The sequence below is a fragment of the Trichinella spiralis genome (assembly GCF_000181795.1).
Source record: "Trichinella spiralis strain ISS 195 chromosome Unknown Scfld7, whole genome shotgun sequence".
In the NCBI taxonomy this organism is placed as follows: Eukaryota; Metazoa; Nematoda; class Enoplea; order Trichinellida; family Trichinellidae; genus Trichinella; species Trichinella spiralis.
This window is the reverse complement of record NW_003526946.1, coordinates 562,570-589,557: the sequence shown is the minus strand read 5'-3', so window position 1 is coordinate 589,557 and position 26,988 is coordinate 562,570. Positions and strand designations below refer to the sequence as shown.

The following is a 26,988-nucleotide window of genomic DNA, read 5'->3' as shown; positions in this document are numbered from 1 at the left end:
TTATTTGATATTTTTCAAAATAAAATATGACGCTGGTTTGTGTAATAGATAATTTTTTATATGAAAACTAATATAAGGCATTTTTTGGAAAGAAAAAAAATACATGTATGTTTGTATATGTGTATGTCATTGTTTTTAGTTGTAATTTTAATGTTTCCTTGTTGTAATGGATTTGCATCTTTTTAAGTTTGCACTTTTTAGTAGTCTTTGTTTACGGTATTTTCAAGTCAGTTGCAATGGAAAATACTATGGTGAAAAAGTATCATCGAGATCCAGGGAAACGGTAAGATTTTAATTTTATTAAAATTGCAAATCAACTTTTCAAAAATTTGTTGAAATATGTTGAGATGCAATGTTGAATTATTGTTCACTATAAAAATTTATTATTTTAAATTATTATTATAATTCAAAACTTAGAGTATTCGTTAACCGCAGTTTGGAATTGGAGAAGATAAAGTTTTTCGGGTTTGATATGGACTACACACTGGCAGGTAAGTCACGAAATATGATGTTGCAATTTTAGTAATTTTATTTTGTTCATTTTTACAGTTTACAAATCTCCAGAATATGAAATTTTGGGATTCAGATTAGTCATTGAGCGGCTGATATCAATTGGCTATTCACCGGAACTTTTGCAACTGAAATATGACAATACATTTCCCATACGGTGTATTATTTTTGCAGTTTTCATTGTTATTCCATGTTAATTGTAAAGAATAATTTCAGGGGTCTGTGGTTTGATAATCTGTATGGAAATTTGTTGAAAGTTGATGCATTTGGTAACATTTTGGTTGGTGTTCATGGATTCGAGTTTTTAAAATCGTACTGTTTTATTATGTTATGAATTATTATATTTTATTATTAAGTTGCTTTTTTTATAGACAAGCTATTGAATCTTTGTACCCGAACAAGTTCATACAATTGTCTGAAGATCGAGTTTATGTTTTAAATACTTTATTCAACGTCCCCGGTAAGTATTTAGCATTTGTACTGTAAATTACTTTTAATGGTTCTCCATTTAAATTTATCATAGCTTCCTTTGAATTTTATCTGATATATATATATATATATATGAGTTTAATTTCTTTGTTTCCCTGTTGCTGGAATAATATAAAATTTACCTTTGTACAACAACGTTATCGAAGAAAAATTATGCTTTTTTATGCGTGAATAAATATTTTAATTTTACTTTTAGAGACATATCTGATTGCTTGCTTGGTAAACTACATGGATAATTGTCCTGGCTCGAGCCGGTACGTTGAAAAATAATGAAGATTATAATTTAAACTTTTAAATGAAGATGAGATTAATGAGTACATTTTCTTTAAAAATTATTAGGAACAATAAAGTGAAAAGCAGTTTTTTTTAATATATTAATTAAATAATGTTTATTAATGACATGGAAAATAATTGAGAAATGTAGCATTTCCGATATTGTCGTATTAACATTGATAATTATAGCAAGATTGAATTTTAGCTTTATTGTTGCCTATTTAATATTGCTGTTGTAATTTATTACTCTTGTAAATTTTATGCATACTGTTAAAAGCCTATTATTGTTTGTTTGACATCTGATGAGTTTTTAAATTTAATGATATATTTTGAAATTTTAGTGAACCATCAGGAGTGAAACTTGGAGATATGTACATGTCTTACAAATCTATGTATCAAGATGTCCGTGCTGCTGTTGATTGGGTTCATTATCATGTAAGTTAAAATGTAGTTTGAAAGCTTTTAATAAATTCGATACAATACAATACAATACAATACAATGTTGATTTTCATGTTGTATTGAAATGTGTTCTGATCTATAGGGGGATATGAAGCGAATTACTTTGAACAATTTGGAGAAATACGTCCACAAAGATCCACGCCTGCCGATGCTGTTGACCAGGTTTGCAATGGATGTTATGGTTCTGGTTATATTTGAATTTGAATAAAATTTTCTAGAATGAGAGATAACGGTGCGAAAACATTCCTGCTTACAAATAGTGGCTATTTTTACACAGATGTGAGTACAGAAACCAAAAAAGAAAAAAGAAAATATTAATAATCACAAATAGTTTGTGGTTATTAATTGTGGCAGTGAAAAATTTTTAATAATTTCTCTCAAAATTATTTTTTTGACATTCTGTTTGTATTTTGCAGAAAGTGATGACGTATTTGTTAGACTCTGAAACGAAATCTTGGCGATCATATTTTGATTTTATTGTCGTCGACGCCAACAAACCTCTCTGGTTTGCAGAAGGCACTGTTTTTCGTCAAGTTGATCAAGTGATTGCTATAAAAAATTAATTATAATCAAGTACAGTATTCATAAAGTACAAAAGATCCGTTTTTTGTTCAGGGGACCGGCACATTGAGAATTGGTAGTCACCTCGGACCGTTGCGACCGAATCAAATTTACGCCGGTGGCTCCAGTGAGGTGTTTTCGAAATTGGTTGGAGCCCGTGGTCGAGAAGTGCTTTACCTTGGTGATCACATTTTTGGCGACGTGTTGCGTTCGAAAAAAGGGCGTGGTTGGCGCACTTTTCTTGTCGTGCCTGAATTGGTGCAAGAATTGCACGTTTGGACCGAACGTCGTGGTCTTTTCACACGACTGCAAAACTTGGATATACAACTTGGCGCAGCTTTCAAGTATGTTTATATGGTTTACTTTTTTCTTTTTTCAAAAAAAGTTCTTTTTTTTACATTTACAATTTCTTATCAGAAACATGGACAGTAGCAGTGAAATAAGGCCAGATATAAGAGAAATAAGAGAATCTATGAGGGTAAGCTGGATTTTATTATTTGATTGGGATCTTGATCGACGTTTATTGTCGATTGCCAAATTTGATCGTATCACAATAGGTTGAAAAGATTATTTGGATAAAGAAAAATAAATTTCAGAGTGTTACTCACGAAATGGATATGGCATACGGTATGCTGGGCAGCTTGTTTCGAAGCGGTTCTCGTCAAACTTTCTTCGCCTCTCAGGTGGAACGCTATGCAGATCTGTACGCCCACAGTTGCTGCAATCTGTTGTATTATCCATTTTTTTATTTTTTCCGGGCTCCATCAATGCTGGTAATTTGACAAAGCAAAAAAAAAGGAGATGCTGTTGGAGTTGATGTGATTGTGAAACTTTTCAGATGCCCCACGAAAGTACTGTTGAACATGAGGAGACAGGCCCGATTGATTTTAGCGGCTTGACACCGATAGATCGTGGTCGAAATGTGACCATAAGCGAAAGCATGGAAGCGTTGAGTGTTGGAGAGCCGATGACGACCGTGCATCATCATCATCATCATCCTCACCATCATCATTTGCAATCATGTGCTGTGATGAATGATTCCGAATCGAAACGTTTTACTCGTGCTGAAACGCCAACTGAATCGACTTATGTTCATGAAGAAGAAGAAAGAGAAGAAGATAGTTGCGGTTGCAAATTTACAGATGCAAAAAATGAAAAATAAATTATTAATAAATAAAGTAAACAACGACAATTTTAGCTCAGTCGTCTTTTTCTCTCTCCCCCTTTCTGCTCGTTTCTGTGTGTAGTTATTTTTTTTTAAATTTCGAGTGTTGAATAGATTTTTCCAATTGCATAACTTGGAATTAATTATTAGTTTCATACTTTTATTTTCTGCTTTTAATATCCACATATATATATATGTTTTTTTTTCTAAATTTATTTTCAACTGATGATACTGAGGCAATATAACTTTATTGAAATTTTTTATATGCTATTTTTGTGTGCCAATATTTGCTGGAAAAGTTTTCAGCGTGACAACTTATTTCTTATTGTTTAACATGAATAAATTAACTTGATTTTAATTAAAAAATTTTTTCTTTAAATTAAAATGTCAAAACGAGTAAATTGTTTGGAAAAGTCCATTTTGTTAATTTATTATTTTCTATTTCTGGGCATATTTGGTTATAATAAATTACTTTTTCACTTTTGATCATCGATCAGTATCATCAATTTTGGAAATTAAACATTGATTTTGAAGTCAATTTTGAAGATGAAATTTTCACTGGACGTACTTTAGGGAAATTCAATTGAGAAAAATACGAAAAAGTTTTAAAATTTTCAGGTTGTTATGATGGAAAATTATTATTCTTTTTTTTAATAATATTATTATTATTAAATGTAATTTGTATAATGTTTATGAGAAAATAAATAAATAGTTTCACAATTGTTATTATCTTATCTTTTATTAGATGATATATGTAAGATTAAAGTAGATGGAAAATGTTCAATTTTTCAGAATGTATTAAATTTATTAAAATTGTAATAAAATTTCCTGAAATAATTATCATAGAAAGAGAAGTAAATTTGAAGCAAGCAAGCAAATAAATATGCAAGTAGGCAAGTTGATAAGAATGTAGCAGCTAGTAGCATGATGCAACCAACAATCAGCAGCAACAACAACAACAACAACAATGCAATCACAACGCATGTGAAAGCATGCATTGTTAGTAGTAGTTGCAGCTTGGGAAAAGCTTCACGCACCAATCGACTTTCACTTTTGGAACAAGCGAAGAAAAGAAAAACAACTTGCAGCAGCCAGCAACAAGCAGCGGCGGTTGTTAGCATGCAAAATTGTTGTGCCTCTGTTGATATAGATTATGGAAATCGATGATTATTAAGCCGTTGTCGAAGGAAGCATTTGTTCTGCTGGTTCGCTTTGTTGTGAAAACAACATTATTTTGATAATTTCATATTTTTTTGTAAAAATTAATATTCATCTTTGAAGCTTCTTAAAAAGAGATATTCAACTCTTATTTTCCCTTTTGTTCATCACCAAACAACAACTGCACTATTTGCATTTTCTTGGGATGCATTTTTATCTCCACATTCTGTCGTACACAATTTTTTGAACAAATAACTGACTCTCACGAACACTTCAAGAATATATTATAAAGTACGTCAAAGTTTGTTTCTCATTTTCTCTGGAAACAAAAAAGCTTTGTGTTGTGTTGTAATTGTTATGACGTAGCAGACATTTAATAATAATAATAATAATAATAATAATAATTTGATGAATCAACCACCAATAAACAACACAACCATATTTGTTGCATGATTATTCAAATTTATAATATTTTAATCATCTTCATCATTGATTAATATTTCCTTTTCATAATCTTAATAAATTGCTTTTAAAAAAAAATTTAATATTTTGTTTCTTTTTTTGTTTATTTTAAAACATTTCAGTTGTTCAAAGTTTATGCATTTGTGCATTATAATAAAAACCATTATGATCAATTGCTATAAAAATTTTCCTATTTGAAGCTTTTTTACAATGGCAAGAATTAAAATTTTAAACATAATTTCTGATGACATTTTTGTTTATTGCAAATTTTTATACATATACAAAAACAAATGGAGTTTTGTAAATGCAAACATATTTAATCAATCTCAACTACAATTTTTTCATCAGTTTTAATCAAAATTTAACAATCATTCAACAGTTGTTTTTATTTTATAAGTATTACAACTTTTCTTTTATTAGCTGAACAGATATGTCTCAGCATAGTGTTGAAGGAACCAATTCACCAGTGTTTGGCAGCTTTAAAGGGGCAAAACACGTCCGAATTGATTTCAACGATTCGATGACAAATTCAAATTCAGACTCAATACAAAACGACTTGGCCAGATATGGAATTAATAACGTCTCCAATGAAGAATGCGAAGCATGCAAAAAATCGATCGTCGGTCAAGTAAGTTTAGCGTTCAAAGTTGCAATATACAATTACATATGCAAATTAATTTTTCTTCTTTGTGATGTTCAGGTTGCAATTGCTTTGGGTAAAATGTGGCACGAAGAACACTTCGTCTGCGCCCATTGCGGCGAACGGCTAGCTCATCGTAATTTTTACGAAAGATCCGGCAGCATTTATTGCGAACACGATTATCACAGATTGTTCTCACCCCGCTGTGCTTACTGTAATACTCCAATAAAAGAAGTATTTCAAGATTGATTCTTTTTTTTCAATCCCACGCACAGTGTGTTCTGCAATTTCAGAAATGCATTACCGCTTTGGATCAAACTTGGCATCCGGAACATTTCTACTGTGCTAAATGTGGTCGACCAATTGGAGAAGAAATTTTTCACGAAAAAGACGGTCGTGCATTTTGCCACAAAGATTATTTTACAAATTTTACACCCACATGCCACGGATGCAAGCGCCCAATCACTGGTCACTACATCACAGCGCTAAATTGTGAATGGCATTCTGATTGTTTTGTTCAACAAGTATGCGTTATTTTATTTTTCAAAATAATACACACAAACCATATATTTTTTACTTTTTATTTTATTTTGTTTATTTGAATATGCAAAAGTGTATTCTTTTCAGGCATACGATACGGCGATGGATGAATGGAAAACTGGCACATTTTAAATTTCTGTCCATATTTATATATTCTTTTTGTTTTGAAGTAATACCACGGTATATTCCAAAAATTGCATTCTGCCTAAAATGCTTCTGTTTGTATTACAATCTATGATTATGAACTTATTTTCTTTTCTAATTAACGGAACAAATCTTCGCAATTTTTAGTAAAATGCCATTTACTCACTATCACTATATTAGTTCTGTATTTTGGATTACTTATTCAGTGCTGCAATAAATAATTTGAAACTATTTGCCTGTTTCAAATATAAAATTTGTTATCAGTATATCTGAAAAAGTAAATTTCCATTACACTTTTTATAATAAATACAATTTATTAATCATTCAAAATTATTAAATAATTAAATTTTAAATTAAATTCAAATAACTTATTAATAATATACTTTGCTTTGAAATCATCAAAATTCAAGTCGTTTAGTTAATAAACAGATTAATCTTAGCAATCTGCATCGAGGCAATTATTTCAAGAAATCAGCAACGATGTTTTTTGAAAAATAATAGGTAAGATCTCTGAATTCTTAAATTTTAAAATTTACCTTATTCTGTTTTATAATTAAATTTCTACATTTATTTTTTAATTTTACAATATTTTACTTTCGACAGTGTTTGACAATGGTGAAGGTCTTTTTAGTATTGCTACATGCATTTCTTTATTTCTTTGTTGAATACAGTATCCTTATTGAGAAGAGGAAGCTTGCTGCATGCATGTTGTTCGACTTTATTAGTTTCTAATACTGTAGGTACATTTTTTGTCTTCACTCCGTTAGAATGGTTTGTAATGATGATAATTTTTTTTAAATCATAAGCTAGTCATATTTGAGAACAAATGCAACTCTGCGTATTTTGCAATGTTTGATTTTTTTGAAAAGAAGAACTAAAGATAGATTAATATAAATATTTGTTTTGTCAGTATTATTTCATGATTGGATAATTTTTGTCATATTCTGCTTTTAGTGCTTAGTTTTATTAGCGGAGAAGTAACATTCAGATGCTTTGAATGTGCTTTTTCAGTGTTCTTCTCATTTCAGATTATTATGGCGTCTCGACTCCTTTTTCGTAGATTTTTGAATGGAAACCAACATCGAAGCAAAGGTAGCATAATCTGTCAAAGTTTGTTTATTTCCATGACGCTGTTTAGACTTTCATCGATTTTTGTACAGTGAAACGAGAAAATTTTTGAAAATTGGTCATGAAACGAAAGTTATTTGTCAAGGTTTCACCGGAAAGCAAGTAAGAATATAATTTTATTGCTAAGAACTTTTTTTTTATTTTGAAAATTTTAAAACTCAATCAATTTTATAATGTCTGGGAAACTTTTTAATGTGACGTTTTCAATTGTACTTGCTGTTACCATTCATTTCATGGACAAAAAATACACAAAAATGCATCGATTCATAAATGTGCAAAGTGAGGGGAGTGGATATGAAATTAATTTAAAAATATTAAAGTTTCAATATGACAGATTGAAAATGCTGAAAGTATTCTTCAGCTGAGAGTAAGTAGTAATTCAATATGGCAGCTGTTTTTGAATTTTACGCTGAATTATTTTGAATTTAATTTTTGAAATGCTCAGCGTTTTTTTTTTGCTTTATGAAGCAAAATGTCTGAGCATGAACAGCAGCGCAGTTGTTTTATTTTGTTAATTGATTTTTTTACATAATTTTTACTTTTCACTTATTTATTGAAGTTGGAACACGTTTCGAATATAATGTAGCTATTTTTTTGATTGTATTAAATATTAATATATTATTTGCAAATTTTTTATCAGGCAACTTTCCATTGTCGTCAAATGTTGGATTACGGTACCAAAATTGTCGGTGGTGTTTCGCCGACCAAAGCTGGTACCAAGCATTTAAATTTGCCAGTATTCGGTTCGGTTGAGGAGGTGAGGATGTTGAAATTGTTGTATTTTGTTTTGCTTTTTTGAATTTCAATTTCAACCAAATTTCCACCCGTAGGCTGTGAAAGAGACAGGAGCCGACGCGACCATTTTGTACGTACCTGCTCAAGCTTCAGCGGATGCTATTCACGAAGCGATTGATGCCAAAGTTCCTTTGATTGTCGTCATAACCGAAGGGATTCCGCAGCTGGATATGGTGAAAGTGAAGCAAAAACTTCTGAAACAATCCGACTGTCGACTGGTCGGTCCGAATTGTCCCGGCTTAATTAGAGTAAGCGCGACTGTTTTATCATTTTATTTATTCTGATGGTTTTAAATTCGTTGTTCAAAAGAAAGTGAATAGGAAAATTTGATAATGCATTTTCTTTTAGCAGAGCATAAATTTAAGCTGTTCTAAATGTATATTTATATATATATATATATATATAAGAAGCGTTGCATTTTTAGCCTAATGAATGCAAAATTGGAATAATGCCAGGCCATATTCATCAGCCAGGTTGTGTTGGTAATAATACTTGCAATGATGATTAAAAATTAATTTGAAATAGTACGTATAATGCCAATTTTTGAAGGAATTGTATCAAGATCTGGTACTTTGACGTACGAAGCTGTACAGCAGACCACGGACGTTGGTCTTGGACAGACACTTTGCGTTGGAATCGGTGGCGATCCATTCAATGGCACAAATTTTGTTGATTGCTTAGATCTTTTCTTACAAGATCCAGAAACTCGAGGTAATGACGTATAAATAATTTATTCATGGATCTTATTTTTTCACAAGTCATGTATGTAGATTAAATTAATGAAATTTATTTTTACCACTTGCATTGGTTTCTGTTTGATTGCTTGTATTTGCTTCTGCCAACAGGAATCATACTGATCGGTGAAATTGGTGGTAGTGCTGAAGAAAGAGCAGCCGAATTTTTGAAAATCAACAATACCGTAAAAAATTAATAATTATTTTTCAATTTGAAACATTCGAAATTTCAGGGAGCTAATGCAAAGCCAGTTGTATCATTTATTGCCGGTGTGACTGCCCCACCTGGACGAAGGATGGGACACGCTGGTGCAATCATTAGCGGCGGCAAAGGAACCGCAGCGCATAAGATTGAAGCACTGAAAGAAGCCGGCGTGACGGTTGTCATGTCACCGGCTCAGATGGGCATTTCACTTGCTCGTCATATATATCATGGTCAACCGGGAGCACATTAGACAATATATTTTCTCTCCTTTATTTATTTTTGAATAATTATTTAAATTATTTATACTTTTATATTAATACTTGTTTTTTGATAATTTTAATTTCAGTTTGACTTAGCGCATTCGAATGAATTGAATGATACAAATTTCTTCTGATCATTCATATTCATTATATTTATTTTATTTTCATGACGCAATTTCATATAATAAGAACGAAATATTCTAGATTTTTAAAATATGTTTGTTTTTTTTTGCTTGTGGTGCTTTGTCACTTATTTCACGCTGAATGATGAAAGTTGAAATGTTAAAATTATTGTTTTTGTGAAAATCGGCAACGCTCGAAACTTTATGCGCTGTGTTCAATAATCAAACAATTCATTTATTATAAATGTGAAAGTAATAAATTTTATTCCGCTCAAAATTCGACTAAAATTAGAAATTTGTTTATTCACGAACCAGGAGAAAATATTTAACTTGTCAGTCAATAAATTTGAATTTATAGTAACAGCGTGCGTTGAAATACTGCATTTAAATTAAATATTATTGAATGTGCATTTCTTGACAAGAAATACGACAGCTTTCTGTAAACTGAAAATTTTCTTCATTCCATTTTTTGCACACAAAAGTGGGCAGAACAACCAAAAACGGATACTGGCTTCTCAACAACAGCATTTCAACGTCTTCTGATTGGCATTAATTACATTACATTAATTAATTAATCGACTGATTACAATCTTTTATCTTTGTGTGATTCACTTTGAAGCTACTGTTATTTCTAGAATTGGAAAAGTACTATTTACATGCTAAATTTTCTTCACATCAAAATTGGGTCTACAAGTCCAATGCTAATTTGTATATTTAGCATCAGTGAAGTAATTTATTGCACATTTTATAATAAAACCGTAATGCATATGTGAATATAATGCAAAAAATGCTAAGCGAGGATTAATTGTATTTGTGAAAAAGAACAATCAGCGTGTACCAAATCAATCACATTCGCTGTTCATAATCACAATCACAAAACTTGACTTATTACATACTCATCAGGCGCTATCAATAAGCATTTTTTTTAATGAAAAAAACTAATTCAAACGATTAAACGAGTGATTATTAATTTTTACAACTGCAATTTTACTATTTTTATAAATCACATTTATATGTCATTAAAATAAATGATGTAGACATTTAATATCTTTAAAATAAGCCAAGTTTAAGTTAAATTTAAAGTTATTTTTCGAACTTAAAATACTTTGTTTAAAGTTTTAAATAATGCAAATAGCTATGCAAAACAGCAATTAGTTTCCTTTGCTTGCTTCAATCTGACTGCTTGTTGGTTGTTGGGTTGCTTGAAAAATGGCCCAAATTTTTCAAAATATTCGCAATGATATTTGGAATGTTATCGGTGATGAAAGCAGATTTGCTGGAAAACTGTTTGCTAAAATTGAACAAAAAACTGGCAAAAGTCGTTACCAAGCTGCGGTGATGCTAGCAATTGTGATTTGTGTGCTTTTGATTGTTAGCCCTGGTGCAGGATTACTGTGCAATTGCATATGCATTGGTTATCCAGCAATGAAGACATTAATAGAGATACAATCAAGTGAAAACGTCAACTGGATGCAGTGGATGTTTTATTGGGTGATTTTTGGCTACTTTCGATTTGCTGATTATTTTGCTGAATGCATATCTTTCATTATACCAATCTATTGGCCGCTGAAATGCGTTTTCTTCGTTTGGCTTTTCACTCCAAGCTGCCTTGGAGCTGCAGCATTGTATGAAAAGTTTTCCCAACCTCGCTACAGTCATCTTCTATCTGGCGGTATAACTGCAGTTCAATGGACTGCTGAATGACTGCCATCATCATTATTTGCTACTACTAATCCGTTTATCCGTTAACTGTTAATTTAATTATTATATTGTCATGGTTAATACTTCATTATTCAAAAGCTTTTTGATTATTCTCAACTCTACACAATATATAAAATTTCAAACAGTTATTTGAATGTAAAAATGATAAAGTTCATATTTTATTAAATAATTAATATCAATAATTGCTGCTTTGCATTAATTTCTGACAAAATATGAATTTAACTTGTTATGTAGGAAATAACTGCAAGAAAATCTTTAACCCAGCTTAAGATAAATTTTGCAAAGTGACAGTTGAAATATCAAATTGCACTTTCAGAATAAAATTGTTAACTTATTATTTCCATTTAATTCTCATTTGTATGATCATAGCATTATAATTGATTGCCAAAGTAATAAATCAAATGCTTAAATGTTACAACACTGGCAGCTGCATAAAGTAGAACAGCGACGAAAATTATTTCCATCATCATAACTTTGAATTCTAAACATTCACTTTGATCTTTATTACCGTGCATGTCATCAGCTTCGACACGCTTCTTACAAATTTGCCGACGCACCAGTATAAATGTAATAAATCAAATGCTTGACGGATGCAACATCGTGCAGGAGTAACGAATCACAATTCCAGGAAATACATCTCATACTAACCTTTCATTCCTGGGATTGGCTTTTCATGTAATATTGATATTACTATTCATCGTTTTTATGCTTGTCAGTAATATAAAATTTCTCATAACAATTATACCAATAATTCTAATGTTCACTGTGATTTATACATCACTGGATTCTTCTGCTGGTCTGCCAGCTAAATCCTTTTTTCAAATGCGTCTAACGCTAATATTCCTTCTCTTTATGATTCTTTTCATAAATTTAATACGCCACTGGCTAAAATTTTTTAAGCTAATGACAACTAATTTTCATTTTCTAATATACAGATTTTTATTATATGAATTGGTGTTTTCGACTGTATTATAAAAAATGAAAGTTAATTATATTCAAAAGTATATAAACCTGAAAGAAAACTCAACAGTAAGCAATATTATCTTTCTGATATCTACAAATTTCAATCACAAAAATAATGAAGACGGCAATTTTGATTTGAGATATTTCCATGAAATAATAAAACAAACAAATTGGTTTCTCACGACAAAGTAAAATTCAAACTTTAATTTCATTTTTTCCTTAGAAAATGGTTATCAACTTGCTCGTTAATGGTCATCAAAAATCAACAAGCAAATATGAGAAAAAATATCTACAATTAGCTATAGATGAAGCCTTCAGAAAACAGTACTGTTCATAGACAAACACACGCACATTTTATTCATTGACTTTCTTCATTTATTTATGTATGAACAAGTACTTTTGCGTCATAAATTTATTTCAACAATTTTAGATACTTTGCTGCTTTTCCCATGCAATTAAACGATGATCCTTGAAATACAACTCATATTCATAATGGTTAGGATTGCACCAATAGCGCAAGCATTGGACGGAAAAATTATAGTGCTGTTAAACATATTAAGCATCAAGAATAACAAAATATTTCGAAACTGTCCACATATTTCACATTTAAAACTCTGATAACAATTTTCTCCAACTCTTTACTTACTTAATCATACGTAAATATTTGTTTCCCATCTCTTTTATTTTTCATGCAAACAAACATCTTCACCTCAATATTATACATTTAATATGAATGGTATAATGAACTGATCATAAGAAGTATAATGCACAGATATTGAACCATCCTCATTACATGATGTATACTGATTTTCTTTATCACGACTGTGTGAAACGAAAAGCTATAATCTAAAAACACATTAAGAAATACACGCATGGACACACACACAGAGACAGAAATAAATACAACACGAAAACAAACACAAATATATTTAGTGCTTACAAATGAATACTAAACAATATACTAGACTAAAATACGCTTCCATCGTTGATATAGATCATGCAAAGTACATGATTCTTTTAACTCTTTTGTGAAGTGCAATTATATTAGACAATTCTGTTTTCACGGATTCGGCTTTACTGCTGGAACTACTACTACTACTACTACTACCACTACTACTATTACTGTCTTCATCAGAATACTTTTCCACTAGACCAGAATTTCTAAAAAATAAAAACCAATAATTCATTCATTTTTAAATAAGTTAATTAATCAAACTTACAACGCTGCAAGAACATGATAACGAGCACGGGCGCAAACTAAATCTGCAAAATATACTGGTGCTGGTATACTGACAGAACGAGCACATCTACCATACAGATGGCATAAATAGTATGTAATCGATTGCATGACATTCGCATCCATGTTGCTTTCATCAAACAGCACATGATATCGCGTCGGTCTACTAGTTCCCTGCAATTCAAATAATATTAATAATAAAGATTCAAAACATTTCACAAAGTCATACTTGAATTCCATGATGACTGCACAAAAAGAAATCATATTCATCAGGAGATGTCACTACTCTATCGATAACAGTACCAGCAGGGATGTTTTTCCCGCGTCCTCGTGCTGCAGCTTCATCACAACAAAAAAATCGAGCATGATGTCGCTTTTGAACCACAATAAACGTAATCAACGGCTGGTAATTTGTTGCAAATGATTTGCAAGCCCTACGAAGAGCAGGCAGTTCTTCTTCCAAAACCTTTTTAAAAAAATAAATTTTTACTTTGCTTTAATTAATGATACAACACAATTTCACCTGCATAAATTGACCTTCGGATACTCCATCTCGATAAACAATAATATTTTTCGGAGCCGTACCATTAACATCAAGATATTCCAGTAAACGTTCAGAAAATTGTTCGATAAATCCGGTGATCAGTTCTTGCTTCGCTGGTTGTAGTTTCACCGAAGCATGAAATTTCGTCACTTTTGTATCCACATTTCCAACAACCTTCAAATCAAAAACATTCCTTCAATAATTTGAAGTTACAATAACATGAATAATACCCACCGAAGCTATTGATGGTAAATGCGTTTCCACAGCTGATGGATGAACCACATCCACACCAATTACCAATGCATTATTCTTATACAAATAATTATCCAAACTAAACAAAAAACTTCCATTCAAGAATTTTTCATACGCATTCATCAATTCAATATCATACATTTCATCTTCCAATAATTTTGTATTGATGCCACCAATTTTCATATTTATTTTCATCGCAATATTTAACATCGTCGAATAGCTCTTCTTTATTGCCACATCGCTTATTGTTTTCGGTAATACACACTGAGTGACCAATCCAAAAGTGATATCACCACAAGATTTCACTTGAGCTTAAAAAAGGTAAAAATACATTCAACATTAATAAAATAAATTTCATCATATAACAACAAAATAATTATTACCATATTGTTCAGATGAATATAACGCAACAAATACCAAATCACATTTTATTCCATCTCTGTCACATTTGTCAGCAATACGTTTCAATACCATTTCTACCGTATCATTTTTTCGCGCTTGTTCGTAAAATTTTGGGCTGTCCGGCATTTCAATTCCTGTACTACGACATGTTCTGACAATTTGCATACAAAATTCCCTAAAAATCAAGCAAATAATCAACAAAGCTAATTTGATTCATTAATGAAATTTTGCAATACTCACTGTAACATTGATGCTTTATGTGGTGGTAGAAACGATACAAATCCAAATGATTCACAAGAAGCAGATTCAAAAAATTTAAATTCATTCGAATTCCATGCTCCATCTTTTGGTGTAAGAATTATTTGCTAAAAACATGGGACAAATTATGAAACAAATATTTTTCAAAATGAATAATTATTATTTATTTACACGTCCTCCATTTCCTTTACCATATTCCAACCTAGGCGGAGGCAAAACTCGTCCATTAACAATCATTGGTTCCGCTTTAATTTGAACGCCAAAACTTTTCAAAAATGGATCATTATTGAAATTTGATTTCTTGACCATGTCCATACACTTTAGAATTCGAGTAGGAGCGTCCGTCGAAGCAAACTAAATATATAACAATTTATTATTATTATTATTATCAATATTTAAAATCATTAACATACTCGAATTATAGAAGTCGTTTGACACGCTTTCAATTTCTTGTTGTATCTTTGACAGTTTGCCACTTGACAAAGCTAAATTAGACAAAATAAATTCATTGTATTAAAAAAAAAGTTGAAACAATTGTCCGTTTTTTGTACTTCAACTGGGAAATAAATTGGTTTTGATTTACTGCCGACTTCAACCAACGGCAAATTTGGATACTTTAATGGCCCATAAACATCACGAAAATATTCCGCAACTGAAATTTCTTTTCCATCTTTTTGGAATTTCATCGATACTGCCGTACTGAGTATATTTTTAATACGATAAATTCGATCTTGATTTCGATGTGTTGTATGAATGCAGACCCCTAAATTAATAAATAATGTTTAAATATATTTCAAATATTCCAATGACGATTACCTTTTAATTCTGGTATCAACAAGTTCAAATGTTCTGGTTGAAGTTGGGTATTCAATCTAAGCTGATTTGGATGAAATCTTACTTCACGTTCATCACCATTCAATATGTCGCAAATCAAATTTATCAGTGACTGACGCTTGTAAAAGCAACTGTGTGATACTAAAATCCATTTCAATTATTAAAATTTTTTTCACCGAAATGAAAAACAATTTCCATCACACCATCAATATTAATCGCTGGTCGAAAACCATCAATTACGCGCGCAGAAATGAACAAGCCTCTCCATAATTCAATGCCATATTTCACGTCCACACCAGCACCTTGTGGAATGCAATAAAATGAATTCCTGACTGCTTTGAATGATTTCGACAATCTGAAATTATTCCAATTCATAAATTAAAACTGTTATTAAACTGCAATTTACTCAAATAATGGAGATGAACGCCCTTGTGCAAACAATATATCCAAAAATTGAATTGGACCCTTTTCACGTTCATCCAGCGAACCGGCTTCTGCATTTCTGAAGTCCAAGTGAACCAGACCAGTAAATTTCATCAAAATAGACAACTCTGATGGTTTATTTTCTCGAACAGTTTTGAAGGAAAACTTTTCCTTAAAATATACAAATATTCATATTTGAAAATTACAATTTATAAAACTCCAGAATTAATTTTTAAAACGAACCGGATCTGCTGTTTCACCGACTTGCTTCAAATGTAATTTCTCAACTGTGAACAAAGTACTCTTCCCATCGTACGCTAATTTAAATGGATCGCCAAAAATATCTGAACGCTTCACTACATATGCCCAAAATACGTCACGATTGTCATCACTTGAACAGAAAATAAAAACACATTAAAACTATAATAAAACTTGACAACAAATTAACTAGAATCGAACCAATTCAACTTTAAACGCGGATGTTGTATGTCGATGTGATATCTGTTAACCACAATATCACCTTTCTGTAATTTTATCAGTGGAAAATAATTGCATGCTAATTTTATCGGCTTGCCAACAGTCCCGTATCCAGGACGCTTCACTAATTCTTTCTAAAAAAGCATCAACAACAACAACAATAAGAAATAATTTAATAAAACATTAAATAATACTTACTAAACCCAACTGCGACAGTTCATCTGCAGCTAAATTCGTATCTTGGCCTAAAAATAATTCAGTGATTAAAAATTGCTCAACAGTTGGTGAAATAACATGCGGTTCATGGATTTGGTCAAATATATTTTGCAGTTAAGCCACCACTTTTTGAAAAATTAAAAATCAAACAACAATAGCGATGCTACGATCAACATTTTACATAATATAACAACAATACTTACTTTGTTGAGACATTGGAAGCAATACAAGTTGAGAATAGAACAGCAACAACAGTTTACTGGGCAAATGAACGCTGATTTACAGTAAGCACAGTAATCAAATTGTACCTAATCTTTAGTTAAACTGAGAATATTAATCTTGGTTAAAAAAATCAAGAAAAGAATAAAATAGAACTTTCTGTGATGATAGAATATTAAAAATATGCCAACAAGCGTCAACTTTTCAACTTTGAATGAGTAGCGTTCGTTTCCACTTATCGTAATGAATGTCTCCACATCACGTGATAGCGAATTTAATTATTCAAATACCAATCGCATCAATCTTCACTGTGATTGGTGCATTGCTCCGAGATGAGCTATTGGTTGAAGTTTCCTCGTGACTTACATCAAATATTGTGCCGTTCAAATCACTGCAATTCTTGGCTGTTTATCATTGTTTCACGAATTCTAATTCTAATATGTTACATTTTGAAAGTGAATTCAAATATTACTGCTAAATAATAGCCTTTTGCTTTTGATATTCATATATAGTAAATTGTAATGTGTACTGTAATATAATGTCACGAATGGTTATTTTTGTAAAAACTGAATTCATAATTCTTGATAATACAAAATAAAAGATGCTTCGTAAATTGCGTTCATTGTCCATCACCTTACGGTCATTATGTTAAATTTTGCGCATTTAATACCAGACCAGATTAAATTAATCGTCATCGATGATAGACAGGAAATATCGGAATGAATAGGAAATTTGGAAAGTATTTTCAACTTGCAAAAAGTACTGTAATTTATAACTGAGGATGGGAATATTTCGACAGTTGTTTAAAGATAGTGATTGAATATGTTGAATTTATAAACAAGTTTTATATGTAATTAAATTTGATTTTCAACCCGTCATTGTAAAAACAATGCATGCAAAAATAGTAAACTGTTTTATTATTTAAAATGCCTTTTACATATCATAACAATCACAATTTTATTCTGGATTTTTGTTTGCTTTTTTATTATTTTTATATTAAAAAATTTCATAAGTCTGTTCGAATGAATGTTAATAAATTTTGAATAATAATAACAGTATTTAGTGAAGTTGAGTAAGGCCATATCTTGCCTCGGCTCGTATACTTTAGCATAACTGAAGACAACAACGTTTGCATTAATTAGCATTTCTGATTGACACTGAAGCTGTATGAAATGTTCACCTCCCGGCTAAATCGATTAATTAATCGAAATTTTCATCTAAGCAGTGAACAGTTGAAAAAAGTTTCTCAAAGTTTAACTTTCTTCGGTTATCTGTCAATCAAATTTTTCATATACAATAAATTTAGCTTAAAATTTATGCTTGTTTTGCATTCAATTGTCGGGTAGGATAATTTGAGCGTAAATGCACAACTGTCCATCTGGCAAGATGGCAACAGAGCAGCTAAATAAATTATGGGCGTTGCTTTTGATTTGAAAATTTCAGCTTTTTTTTTTCCTTTCCATCCTGGAAAATAAGTCGAGAAAGTGACAGGTTGAAATGGTCGCGTTGATTTATCAAGCCCAACTGCCAAGCTAATGGCACTTTTAATACAACGAGAAAATGACCAACTGTTCATTTTCCCAAGGTATCGAATAAGCCAACTGATAATGACCACGAGTGTTGTCAGCAATTGAATAATTTTTATCCGATGTTGAAAAAAATAATTTTATTCACAGTAAAACAAGTTTCCTCGAAAAAGTAAAAAAATATATAAATATATATACATATAGCTGCAAAGCCGCTTTTCAGTTTTAACGGTAAAATGCCCTGTTGGCGTAAAAAGTAAATTTACAGTTATCAGTTCGATTTGAATTTTGAAACAAGTTATATGCAAATATATACAAAAAATATATATAAATTTCTTTTTTATTTATGGTAATAGATTACATTTTCGTTTTTTTTTATTTTTCTTAAAATTGTTCTTACTGTATTAACAACAAAAATACCGTTATCAGAATTTGGATAACAAAGAATAACAAAAGAATTCAACAAACTTGTAAAAACAATTGCAACAAGAAATTGTTGTGAATTTTAAGCAAACAATTTTATCTTCTACAACATTCCTTTGTGGATGTGTAAATTCAATTTGTGTAATATTTTGTTTCTTTTATATATATATATTTTTTTATGTATGTGTCAACATGTGTTAAAAAACAGCTATTTTTTTAGTAATATCATCAACACAACTTTATTGTTACATTTTTGTTTTCCTAAATGAAAGATAACCGTGAATTTCAACATTTTTTTCTGATATGTTTACATATTGAATTTCAATTTATAATAATTGATATAACGAATGTATTTTCATATGAAAAGAAATTCACCAGATTTTTGTTCAGAATAAATACTGTGGTTGAATTTCAAGAGATTCTACTTTTTCTTGTTTGTATTTTAATTTACAGCGCACATTTCATCAATAAAACTGCAGATTCTCAGCGCATGTAAAATGCAAAATATAAAATGAGTACATGCAAAAGCATAAAAAACAAAAAGCATACACTATGGATTATTCCGTTTACATTTATCTGGCTCTGTCTGCTTTTTATATGTGCCAACATAGCAAATAAAATATTAAAATTTATGATCATGGAAAGCCTGTTTTCAACATTATGCGGCAACCTTTGACCTTGTGACTTAATTTGAGATATAAGTCAAATTGTAGTGAAAAATTAGATTGGTTTCGTAATAATATTTTAGTTTAAAATTTTTTTCACTTTAATTCTTTACCATACGGTCACCATGTTACCGATTTTTGGTGATCTTCTGCAGATGCTACATCGCACACTACGCACCAGAATCTAGCATTTCCATTCTTTTGACCACTACGAGGCACAAATTCCAGCTCAATCTCAGTATTTTCATAGGCTATACAAAATTGCTGTTATGCTTTGAATTAGTTCTCAGAGAAAAAACAACGAAAGCGTGGATGGTAGATAGATAAAAGACCAATCCTTGCTTTATCCCTTCTGACGAGAATACTTAGCAATGATTGTATATGGCGACGGAGCATAAGCAGGGCTAGTATAAATATCAAAATACAATACATGTATTGCAACTTGAGTATATTAGTCAACTTTAGAAACGGTTTAGTATCGATACTGAAATATCAATTTTATATAATTTATACGAAATTTATGAATAAATGTTTATTTATTTGTAAATAAAATTATAGATTTTCATTTTTTTATTTAAATAAAACCGAGAAAGAAACGCAAAAACACTTGTTAGAGAGGGCAAAAGAAACTTTTCGAAGATAAAATTATTCTTTAATTGCAAGGAAGAACAGTCCAGCTGAAATCAGAAAATATGTTGATACTGACAACTGCATCTGTGGGCAATTTATCATTTGTAGACTATCCCTTTGTAGGAATATTTCTTTAGCTACTCATCAGAACAATATCTGACAAACGGAAAAGCATCTTGTGCGTAAATCACGTATAATTGCTAGCTAAATAGCGCTAATAGCTGCTATTATTTTTCGTATTTTCGGAAAAGCATAATTAGCGGGTAATAAACCATTGACACGAACTTTTCATAATCAAAATCACAAAACTAGGTTTATTACATACTCATCAAGCGGTATCAATAAGCACTTTTCAAGTGAAAAAAACTGACTCAAACGGATAAAGAAGTGATTATTAATTTTTATAAATAACATTTTTATAAATTACATATGCTATTCAAGTAAATGATGCAAACGTTTAATATCTTCAAGAAAAACGTTTAAAGTTCGGAAAAAACTTTAAATTTAAACTTAGCTTATTTTAAAGTTTCAAGTCAGGATTATATGAAACAGTAATTAGTTTGCTTTGCTTGCTTCAATCTGACTGCTTGTTGGTTGTTGGATTGCTTGAAAAATGGCCCAAATTTTTCAAAATATTCGCAATGATATTTGGTATGTTATCGGTGATGAAAGCAGATTGGTTGGAAAACTGTTTGCTAAAATTGAACAAAAAACTGGCAAAAGTCGTTACCAAGCTGCGGTGATGTTAGCAATTGTGATTTTTGTGCTGTTGATATTTAGCCCTAATGCAGGATTGTTGTGCAATTGCATATGCATTAGTTATCCAGCAATGAAGACATTAATCGAGATGCAATCAAGTGAAAATGCCAACTGTAAGCAATGGAAGTTTTATTGGGTTATTTTTGGCTACTTTCGACTTGTTGATTATTTTGCTGAATGCATATCTTTCATTATACCAATCTATTGGCCGCTGAAATGCATTTTCTTTGTTTGGCTTTTCACTCCAAGCTGCCATGGAGCTGCAACATTGTATGAAAAAATTTTCCAACCTCGTTACAGTGAATTTATATCTGGCTGTACTACTGCTGCAGAAATGACTGCAGAATAACCACCACCATCACTCTTTTCTACTATTCATCCGCTTATTCATTATTATTTTTATTATATTCTTATGTTTCATACTAAATTATCATAAAAATTTTTCATTATTGTCAACTCTGTACAATATATAAAATCTGAAACTGTTATTTGAATGTGAAAATGATACTGTTGTTATTTTATTAAATAATTAATTTCAATAATCGCTGTTTTGCATTAATTTCTGACAAAATATGAATTTATCTTGGCTCCAAGAAAATGTCTATCCCTGCTTAAGGTCAGTTTTGCAAAGTGACAGTTGAAATATCAAATTACATTTTCAGAATGAAATTTCAGAAAAGTATTATTTTCATTTAATTCATCTCATTTGTATCATCGTAGCATTATAATTGCTGGTAAAAGTAATAAATCAAATGCTTAACAATAACTTGGTAAGCTTATTAAAGTAATGACCAAATGTTCAACGTTACAGATGGAAAAGGAATCCGTTGCATATCGAAATTATTTTACTAAATAAAATTGAAAGCAAAAGCAATTACTTTTCATCTCAAGTTCACTCCATCATGGTTGTGAGCGTTATCTTTCTCTAGCACTGTATATTTTCTGCCAAATTACAATCATTGCTAATTAACCTTGTCGGCAGGCATAAAGGATAAATTTGTTTTTCATTTGCCGCCCATGCTTTTGCTGCCATTGTTCTGCGTGCGCTGCAATTGCACACTAGCAGGGGTTCACTGCCTGGGTCAGATTACAACTTAATTTGATAAAGCATCGGTAGAATCGTAAAAATTCCTGACCGCCCGGATAATGCTGATGACGGCAGATAAGCATGCATATTTATTGTCTCTTTGTTCACATCCACAATCATTCTTTCCTTTGCTGTTGACTTGTTTGGTTCGAAGAAAGTTTTCTGTTCGCATTGTGTTCGCTATTTTTCGTCATGGATGATGTCAGTGAGTTACGTCTTGACAAACTGTTGCGGTAGTTTGTCCCTTGTGTATGAAGGCAGGGCGTATCAATTGAAATATACCGGTAAACGGACGAACGGTTGGGAGTGTTCAGAAGTATGTGCTGAATGTATTCAATATGTTCCTTGTCATTAACAGTTTGTTTGTTTCCCCATAAGACAAGAAGGGGTAAAAAGGCACAGTATCCACGAACCTGGATGTGACATCTGTGCTCCGGCAAATCCCTCACATGGAAGCATGCCCGATGGATCCGCAATTTGCGTAAAAAATGGAAAAAATGGCCGTTTTAAAAAAGCAAAGCGCGGAACAAACAATACCCATCCGTGCCATATACAACGAAGAAGTCTCCGCTGAATCATCAACATCTGAATATTTTCCGGTTTTTAAACTGTAATATTTTTTCATTTCATTGGTTCAAATATTGCATTTAAGATTACGTCACTTTAATAGTAGTGACGAAACAAAAAATTATAAGTTTTGTCTGTTTGATGTTTCGTCATTCATTGAGATTTAGTTTACTTAAATATATTATTTGTTTTGAAGTTTATACTTTTTCATGATGAGCATTCCCGAAAATAATTTTTATCATTATTCTATATTTTACTGTACCAAAATGCGATAGTAATAATTGAGAAAAAACAATACAAAAAATAAGTTAAATAGTGATTTTTATTTTTCACTAGCCAACAGGAGCAGCAACAACAACAACGACAACAATGAAAAACAACAGTGAACGGCATAAACAAAGTGGAAACAACAAGAAAGCAAGAAACTAAATAATACAATACAATGAAACAGAAAACAAATATAATACAATACAATACAATACAACAATAAAATACAATCCACCACTTTGAAGGCGGCATTAAATCGGCTCTGCGTTATATACATTAAAGCTTCTATGAACTGCTCTAGCGTTCGTCTACCGTTGGTGTATTCACCCGTATATTGTGCAACCTGTCGTTGCTTTTCAGCGTAAACCTTGCTTACGCGTCTTAAGTCACCAACGGTAGCGTTTCCTGATAGCACTTGTTGAATCAGGGTGTCCATCACACCCTGTTCTGCTATGAGGATTTGGAGCAGTTCATACAACCCGTTATGAGCTTTAGCTGCTTTTCTGTTGAGCCGATTATGCCAACCTTCCAAGTGGATATTCGTCCTAATATTTACATTATGGACATCCCAAAGCGGCAGTCTTTCATCGGTCATCCACTCCTTCCGAAAATATTGAAATAAGGCTAATAAATTACTCGTAGTGCCTGCTTCAAGCAGGCTAACACCCGTATTAACATGCGGTACAGGGAGGAAAGCGGTGGCCAGGAGCATTCTGATTTTTCTTCCTGTTTCCTCATGCTGGCGATATCGCGTTTTCAATCCCAGCTCACAGATTTTCGTATGTACTGCCTGGCAGAAGTAGAAATAGAAGCCCTGCACACGCGTATTCGGCAAGTAACCCCGAATTGCAGGTATCAGGGCTGTTTCAAAATCACAGATAATGGTATCTGGATTAAGGTCGACCTCCAGAACTGCCGCTTTGTCTATTAAAGCTTGAAAAATATACCCGCACGTTCCAATGTCTTTACCCATACATAAACAATAGACTGCTGGCATCACCTTGCCCGACACAAAGGCAGGAATGGTAAACAGTTGTTGATACCATTGAGGTACAATCTTGAATGTACCATCCATGACCCAGGTTCGCATGGCTGCTAGCAGTTTAATGTTGTAACCAGTAGCACATACCAGTATGTGCTTCGATGCATTCTGCCACAATAAGAAATTATCACCGGCCTTTGTTGTTCCAAACGGGAACGGGATTTGCAGGTCCCGACGATGAGTGGACAGTTTTGGGAATCGCTTTGCCCGGTGGCCGTACATCGCGGACTTTACCCGTTTAAAGAGCGGAAAATAGCCAGATGTGGATGGCTCGGAGGACGCGGCGGAAACATCCTCATCATAGATGGCCGGGATGGGTTTCGTTTCTTCCGCGCTGCGCTTTGTCAAAACCGCCCTCTTTTCCATTTTGTACGTCAAGTATTCATCCACCGGGCAGCTTTCGATGTGATCACTTTGCTTCATCACCGATGTCACATCAAGGTTGGTCCATATGGCACCACTGCAGCCTTCTTTATCCTATACCAAAATAAACTAATCCTAAATAATTAAGGAAACCCACTGTACATTTAGCACATACTTGCGAGCACCTCCAATATTTTTTACTGGCGGCACGTTTTAATTTATATGCCCTGCCTTCATGAAAAAGGCACGTACCACCGCAATGACTTTGCACAAGATGCAACTCAGGTACATTAGCCATAGGGAACAGAAAGAAAATGATTTGAAAAACTCGAACGAAAAGCACTGATCGCAAACCCAACAGCAAACGAAAATAAAGTGGACGGTTTTGAATTTCGTTTTATATAACCATTTTCCAACATTTAGTTTTCATTTCTCATTGGTCTATTATCGATTTCCCTCCTGATATCTGCTCTGACTGTAAATAAATCTGTTGCCTGTTGAAATTTATCAAAATTTGATGCTAACTTCCGGGTGTAATGTCAGAATATTGAATAATCTGTTTGAAAAATCTGGAATGTTGTAGCAACACTTTTAACTTCCGGGTTACAAATGGCACTAATGCTAACGTTACGCGTTAGCTCGCAATTTCACTTAATTTTACGCATGAATTCACGCATATGCCTTTGTCAAACATTCTTCGCGTTTCTCGTCACATCACACATGTTGGTAATAGCGATTTTAATACAAATGCAAAAATTGACAAATTGTTCACAGTTGCAGCTTTCAAGCTTAACCAAGGAGTGACAACTCGTAAATTGTTAGCATCTGATTAATTTCTTGATTTTAATGGGAATGTTCTATTTTAATCTTTCTTGTTTACAATCCAAGAATTTTACTTTAATATTTACAAAGTTTCCTTCATTACGAAACAAACATCCATATATATTTTTTTATACATGTCGATGAGGTTTGCTGTTTGTATGAAAAATCCTGCTTGACGTTCATACATTTCATATAAAATACAGTCGAACTAGGTTAAGTGCCTAAGATTTTGGCCAAAAAAAATCCCTTTAGTTAATTAAACGATAAAATGATGAATAAGTGGATGGAAATTCTTTCGAAATTCCATGCTCACTTATAACCAACTTCAAATGCAATTTGAAATGCAACATCAAACACATCAGCTACATCATAGGCGCAGCTTTTGATGAGAAATGTTTAAATATTTCATTATCATTGAAATATCATACATTGAAAGCTTGCAAATGTAAATGAAAACAAATGGCGATTTAAGTGTTCACCAACGCACTACTCGGTTTTGTTCAGATGTTGAAATAGAAAGTTTACAATTTACACCAAATATATAAAACTAAATTTGTTTTTTGATTTTTAAATAATATTGCAGATTTTTGATTTAAATAAAATATACGAGGGAAAACAATAACACTGACGAAAGTGCGGATCCATCGGGCACGCTTCCATGTGAGGGATTTGCCTGAGCACAGATGTCACATCCAGGTTCGTGGATACTGTGCCTTTTTACCCCTTCTTGTCTTATGGGGAAACAAACAAACTGTTAATGACAAGGAACATATTGAATACATTCAGCACATACTTCTGAACACTCCCAACCGTTCGTCCGTTTACCGGTATATTTCAATTGATACGCCCTGCCTTCATACACAAGGGACAAACTACCGCAACAGTTTGTCAAGACGTAACTCACTGACATCATCCATGACGAAAAATAGCGAACACAATGCGAACAGAAAACTTTCTTCGAACCAAACAAGTCAACAGCAAAGGAAAGAATGATTGTGGATGTGAACAAAGAGACAATAAATATGCATGCTTATCTGCCGTCATCAGCATTATCCGGGCGGTCAGGAATTTTTACGATTCTACCGATGCTTAATCAAATTAAGTTGTAATCTGACCCAGGCAGTGAACCCCTGCTAGTGTGCAATTGCAGCGCACGCAGAACAATGGCAGCAAAAGCATGGGCGGCAAATGAAAAACAAATTTATCCTTTATGCTTGCCGACAAGGTTAATTAGCAATGATTATAATTTGGCAGAAAATATACAGTGCTAGAGAAAGATAACGCTCACAACCATGATGGAGTGAACTTGAGATGAAAAGTAATTGCTTTTGCTTTCAATTTTATTTAGTAAAATAATTTCGATATGCAACGGATTCCTTTTCCATCTGTAACGTTGAACATTTGGTCATTACTTTAATAAGCTTACCAAGTTATTGTTAAGCATTTGATTTATTACTTTTACCAGCAATTATAATGCTACGATGATACAAATGAGATGAATTAAATGAAAATAATACTTTTTCTGAAATTTCATTCTGAAAATGTAATTTGGATATTTCAACTGTCACTTGCAAAACTGACCCTTAAGCAAGGATAGACCATTTTTCTTGGAGCCAAGATAATTCATATTTTTTGTCAGAAATT

At 32.0% G+C, this 26,988-nt stretch overlaps 6 protein-coding genes across 6 annotated transcripts; 3 read left to right on the top strand and 3 right to left on the bottom strand.

The window, feature by feature from the left end:
- Positions 1–472: 472 nt before the first annotated feature.
- On the top strand, positions 473–9,514 carry Tsp_11510 (putative LIM domain protein). The gene is made up of 17 exons (XM_003373049.1): positions 473–491; positions 550–667; positions 727–790; positions 1,198–1,253; positions 1,614–1,707; positions 1,815–1,894; positions 1,951–2,011; positions 2,149–2,274; positions 2,348–2,637; positions 2,711–2,771; positions 2,890–3,066; positions 3,132–3,269; positions 5,518–5,706; positions 5,779–5,952; positions 6,012–6,242; positions 8,361–8,573; positions 9,293–9,514. Exons 1-17 carry the CDS (start codon positions 473–475, stop codon positions 9,512–9,514), a joined length of 2,313 nt encoding a protein of 770 aa, XP_003373097.1.
- A 1,341-nt stretch (positions 9,515–10,855) lies between these two features.
- Positions 10,856–11,350, top strand: Tsp_11509 (receptor expression-enhancing protein 5). The gene has a single exon (XM_003373048.1). The coding sequence runs from the start codon at positions 10,856–10,858 to the stop codon at positions 11,348–11,350; it is 495 nt and encodes a 164-aa protein (XP_003373096.1).
- A 1,407-nt stretch (positions 11,351–12,757) lies between these two features.
- Tsp_11508 (putative protein tag-76) lies at positions 12,758–17,190 on the bottom strand. The gene is made up of 20 exons (XM_003373047.1): positions 17,178–17,190; positions 16,957–17,003; positions 16,750–16,892; positions 16,525–16,672; positions 16,265–16,452; positions 16,062–16,213; positions 15,841–15,999; positions 15,576–15,787; positions 15,438–15,509; positions 15,196–15,378; positions 15,007–15,131; positions 14,748–14,941; positions 14,504–14,675; positions 14,332–14,443; positions 14,092–14,286; positions 13,798–14,034; positions 13,552–13,742; positions 13,354–13,492; positions 13,054–13,170; positions 12,758–12,799 (listed from the first exon to the last, which is right to left on the bottom strand). Exons 1-20 carry the CDS (start codon positions 17,188–17,190, stop codon positions 12,758–12,760), a joined length of 2,841 nt encoding a protein of 946 aa, XP_003373095.1.
- Positions 17,191–19,927: 2,737 nt separating this feature from the next.
- Tsp_11507 (hypothetical protein) lies at positions 19,928–22,229 on the bottom strand. Its single transcript, XM_003373046.1, has 5 exons — positions 22,168–22,229; positions 21,309–21,456; positions 21,022–21,125; positions 20,173–20,291; positions 19,928–20,058 (listed from the first exon to the last, which is right to left on the bottom strand). Exons 1-5 carry the CDS (start codon positions 22,227–22,229, stop codon positions 19,928–19,930), a joined length of 564 nt encoding a protein of 187 aa, XP_003373094.1.
- Positions 22,230–22,399: 170 nt separating this feature from the next.
- Tsp_11506 (conserved hypothetical protein) lies at positions 22,400–24,820 on the bottom strand. The gene is made up of 4 exons (XM_003373045.1): positions 24,775–24,820; positions 23,393–24,629; positions 22,816–22,891; positions 22,400–22,696 (listed from the first exon to the last, which is right to left on the bottom strand). Exons 1-4 carry the CDS (start codon positions 24,818–24,820, stop codon positions 22,400–22,402), a joined length of 1,656 nt encoding a protein of 551 aa, XP_003373093.1.
- Positions 24,821–25,199: 379 nt separating this feature from the next.
- On the top strand, positions 25,200–26,337 carry Tsp_11505 (conserved hypothetical protein). The gene is made up of 2 exons (XM_003373044.1): positions 25,200–25,332; positions 25,955–26,337. Exons 1-2 carry the CDS (start codon positions 25,200–25,202, stop codon positions 26,335–26,337), a joined length of 516 nt encoding a protein of 171 aa, XP_003373092.1.
- The last annotated feature ends 651 nt before the right edge of the window (positions 26,338–26,988 follow it).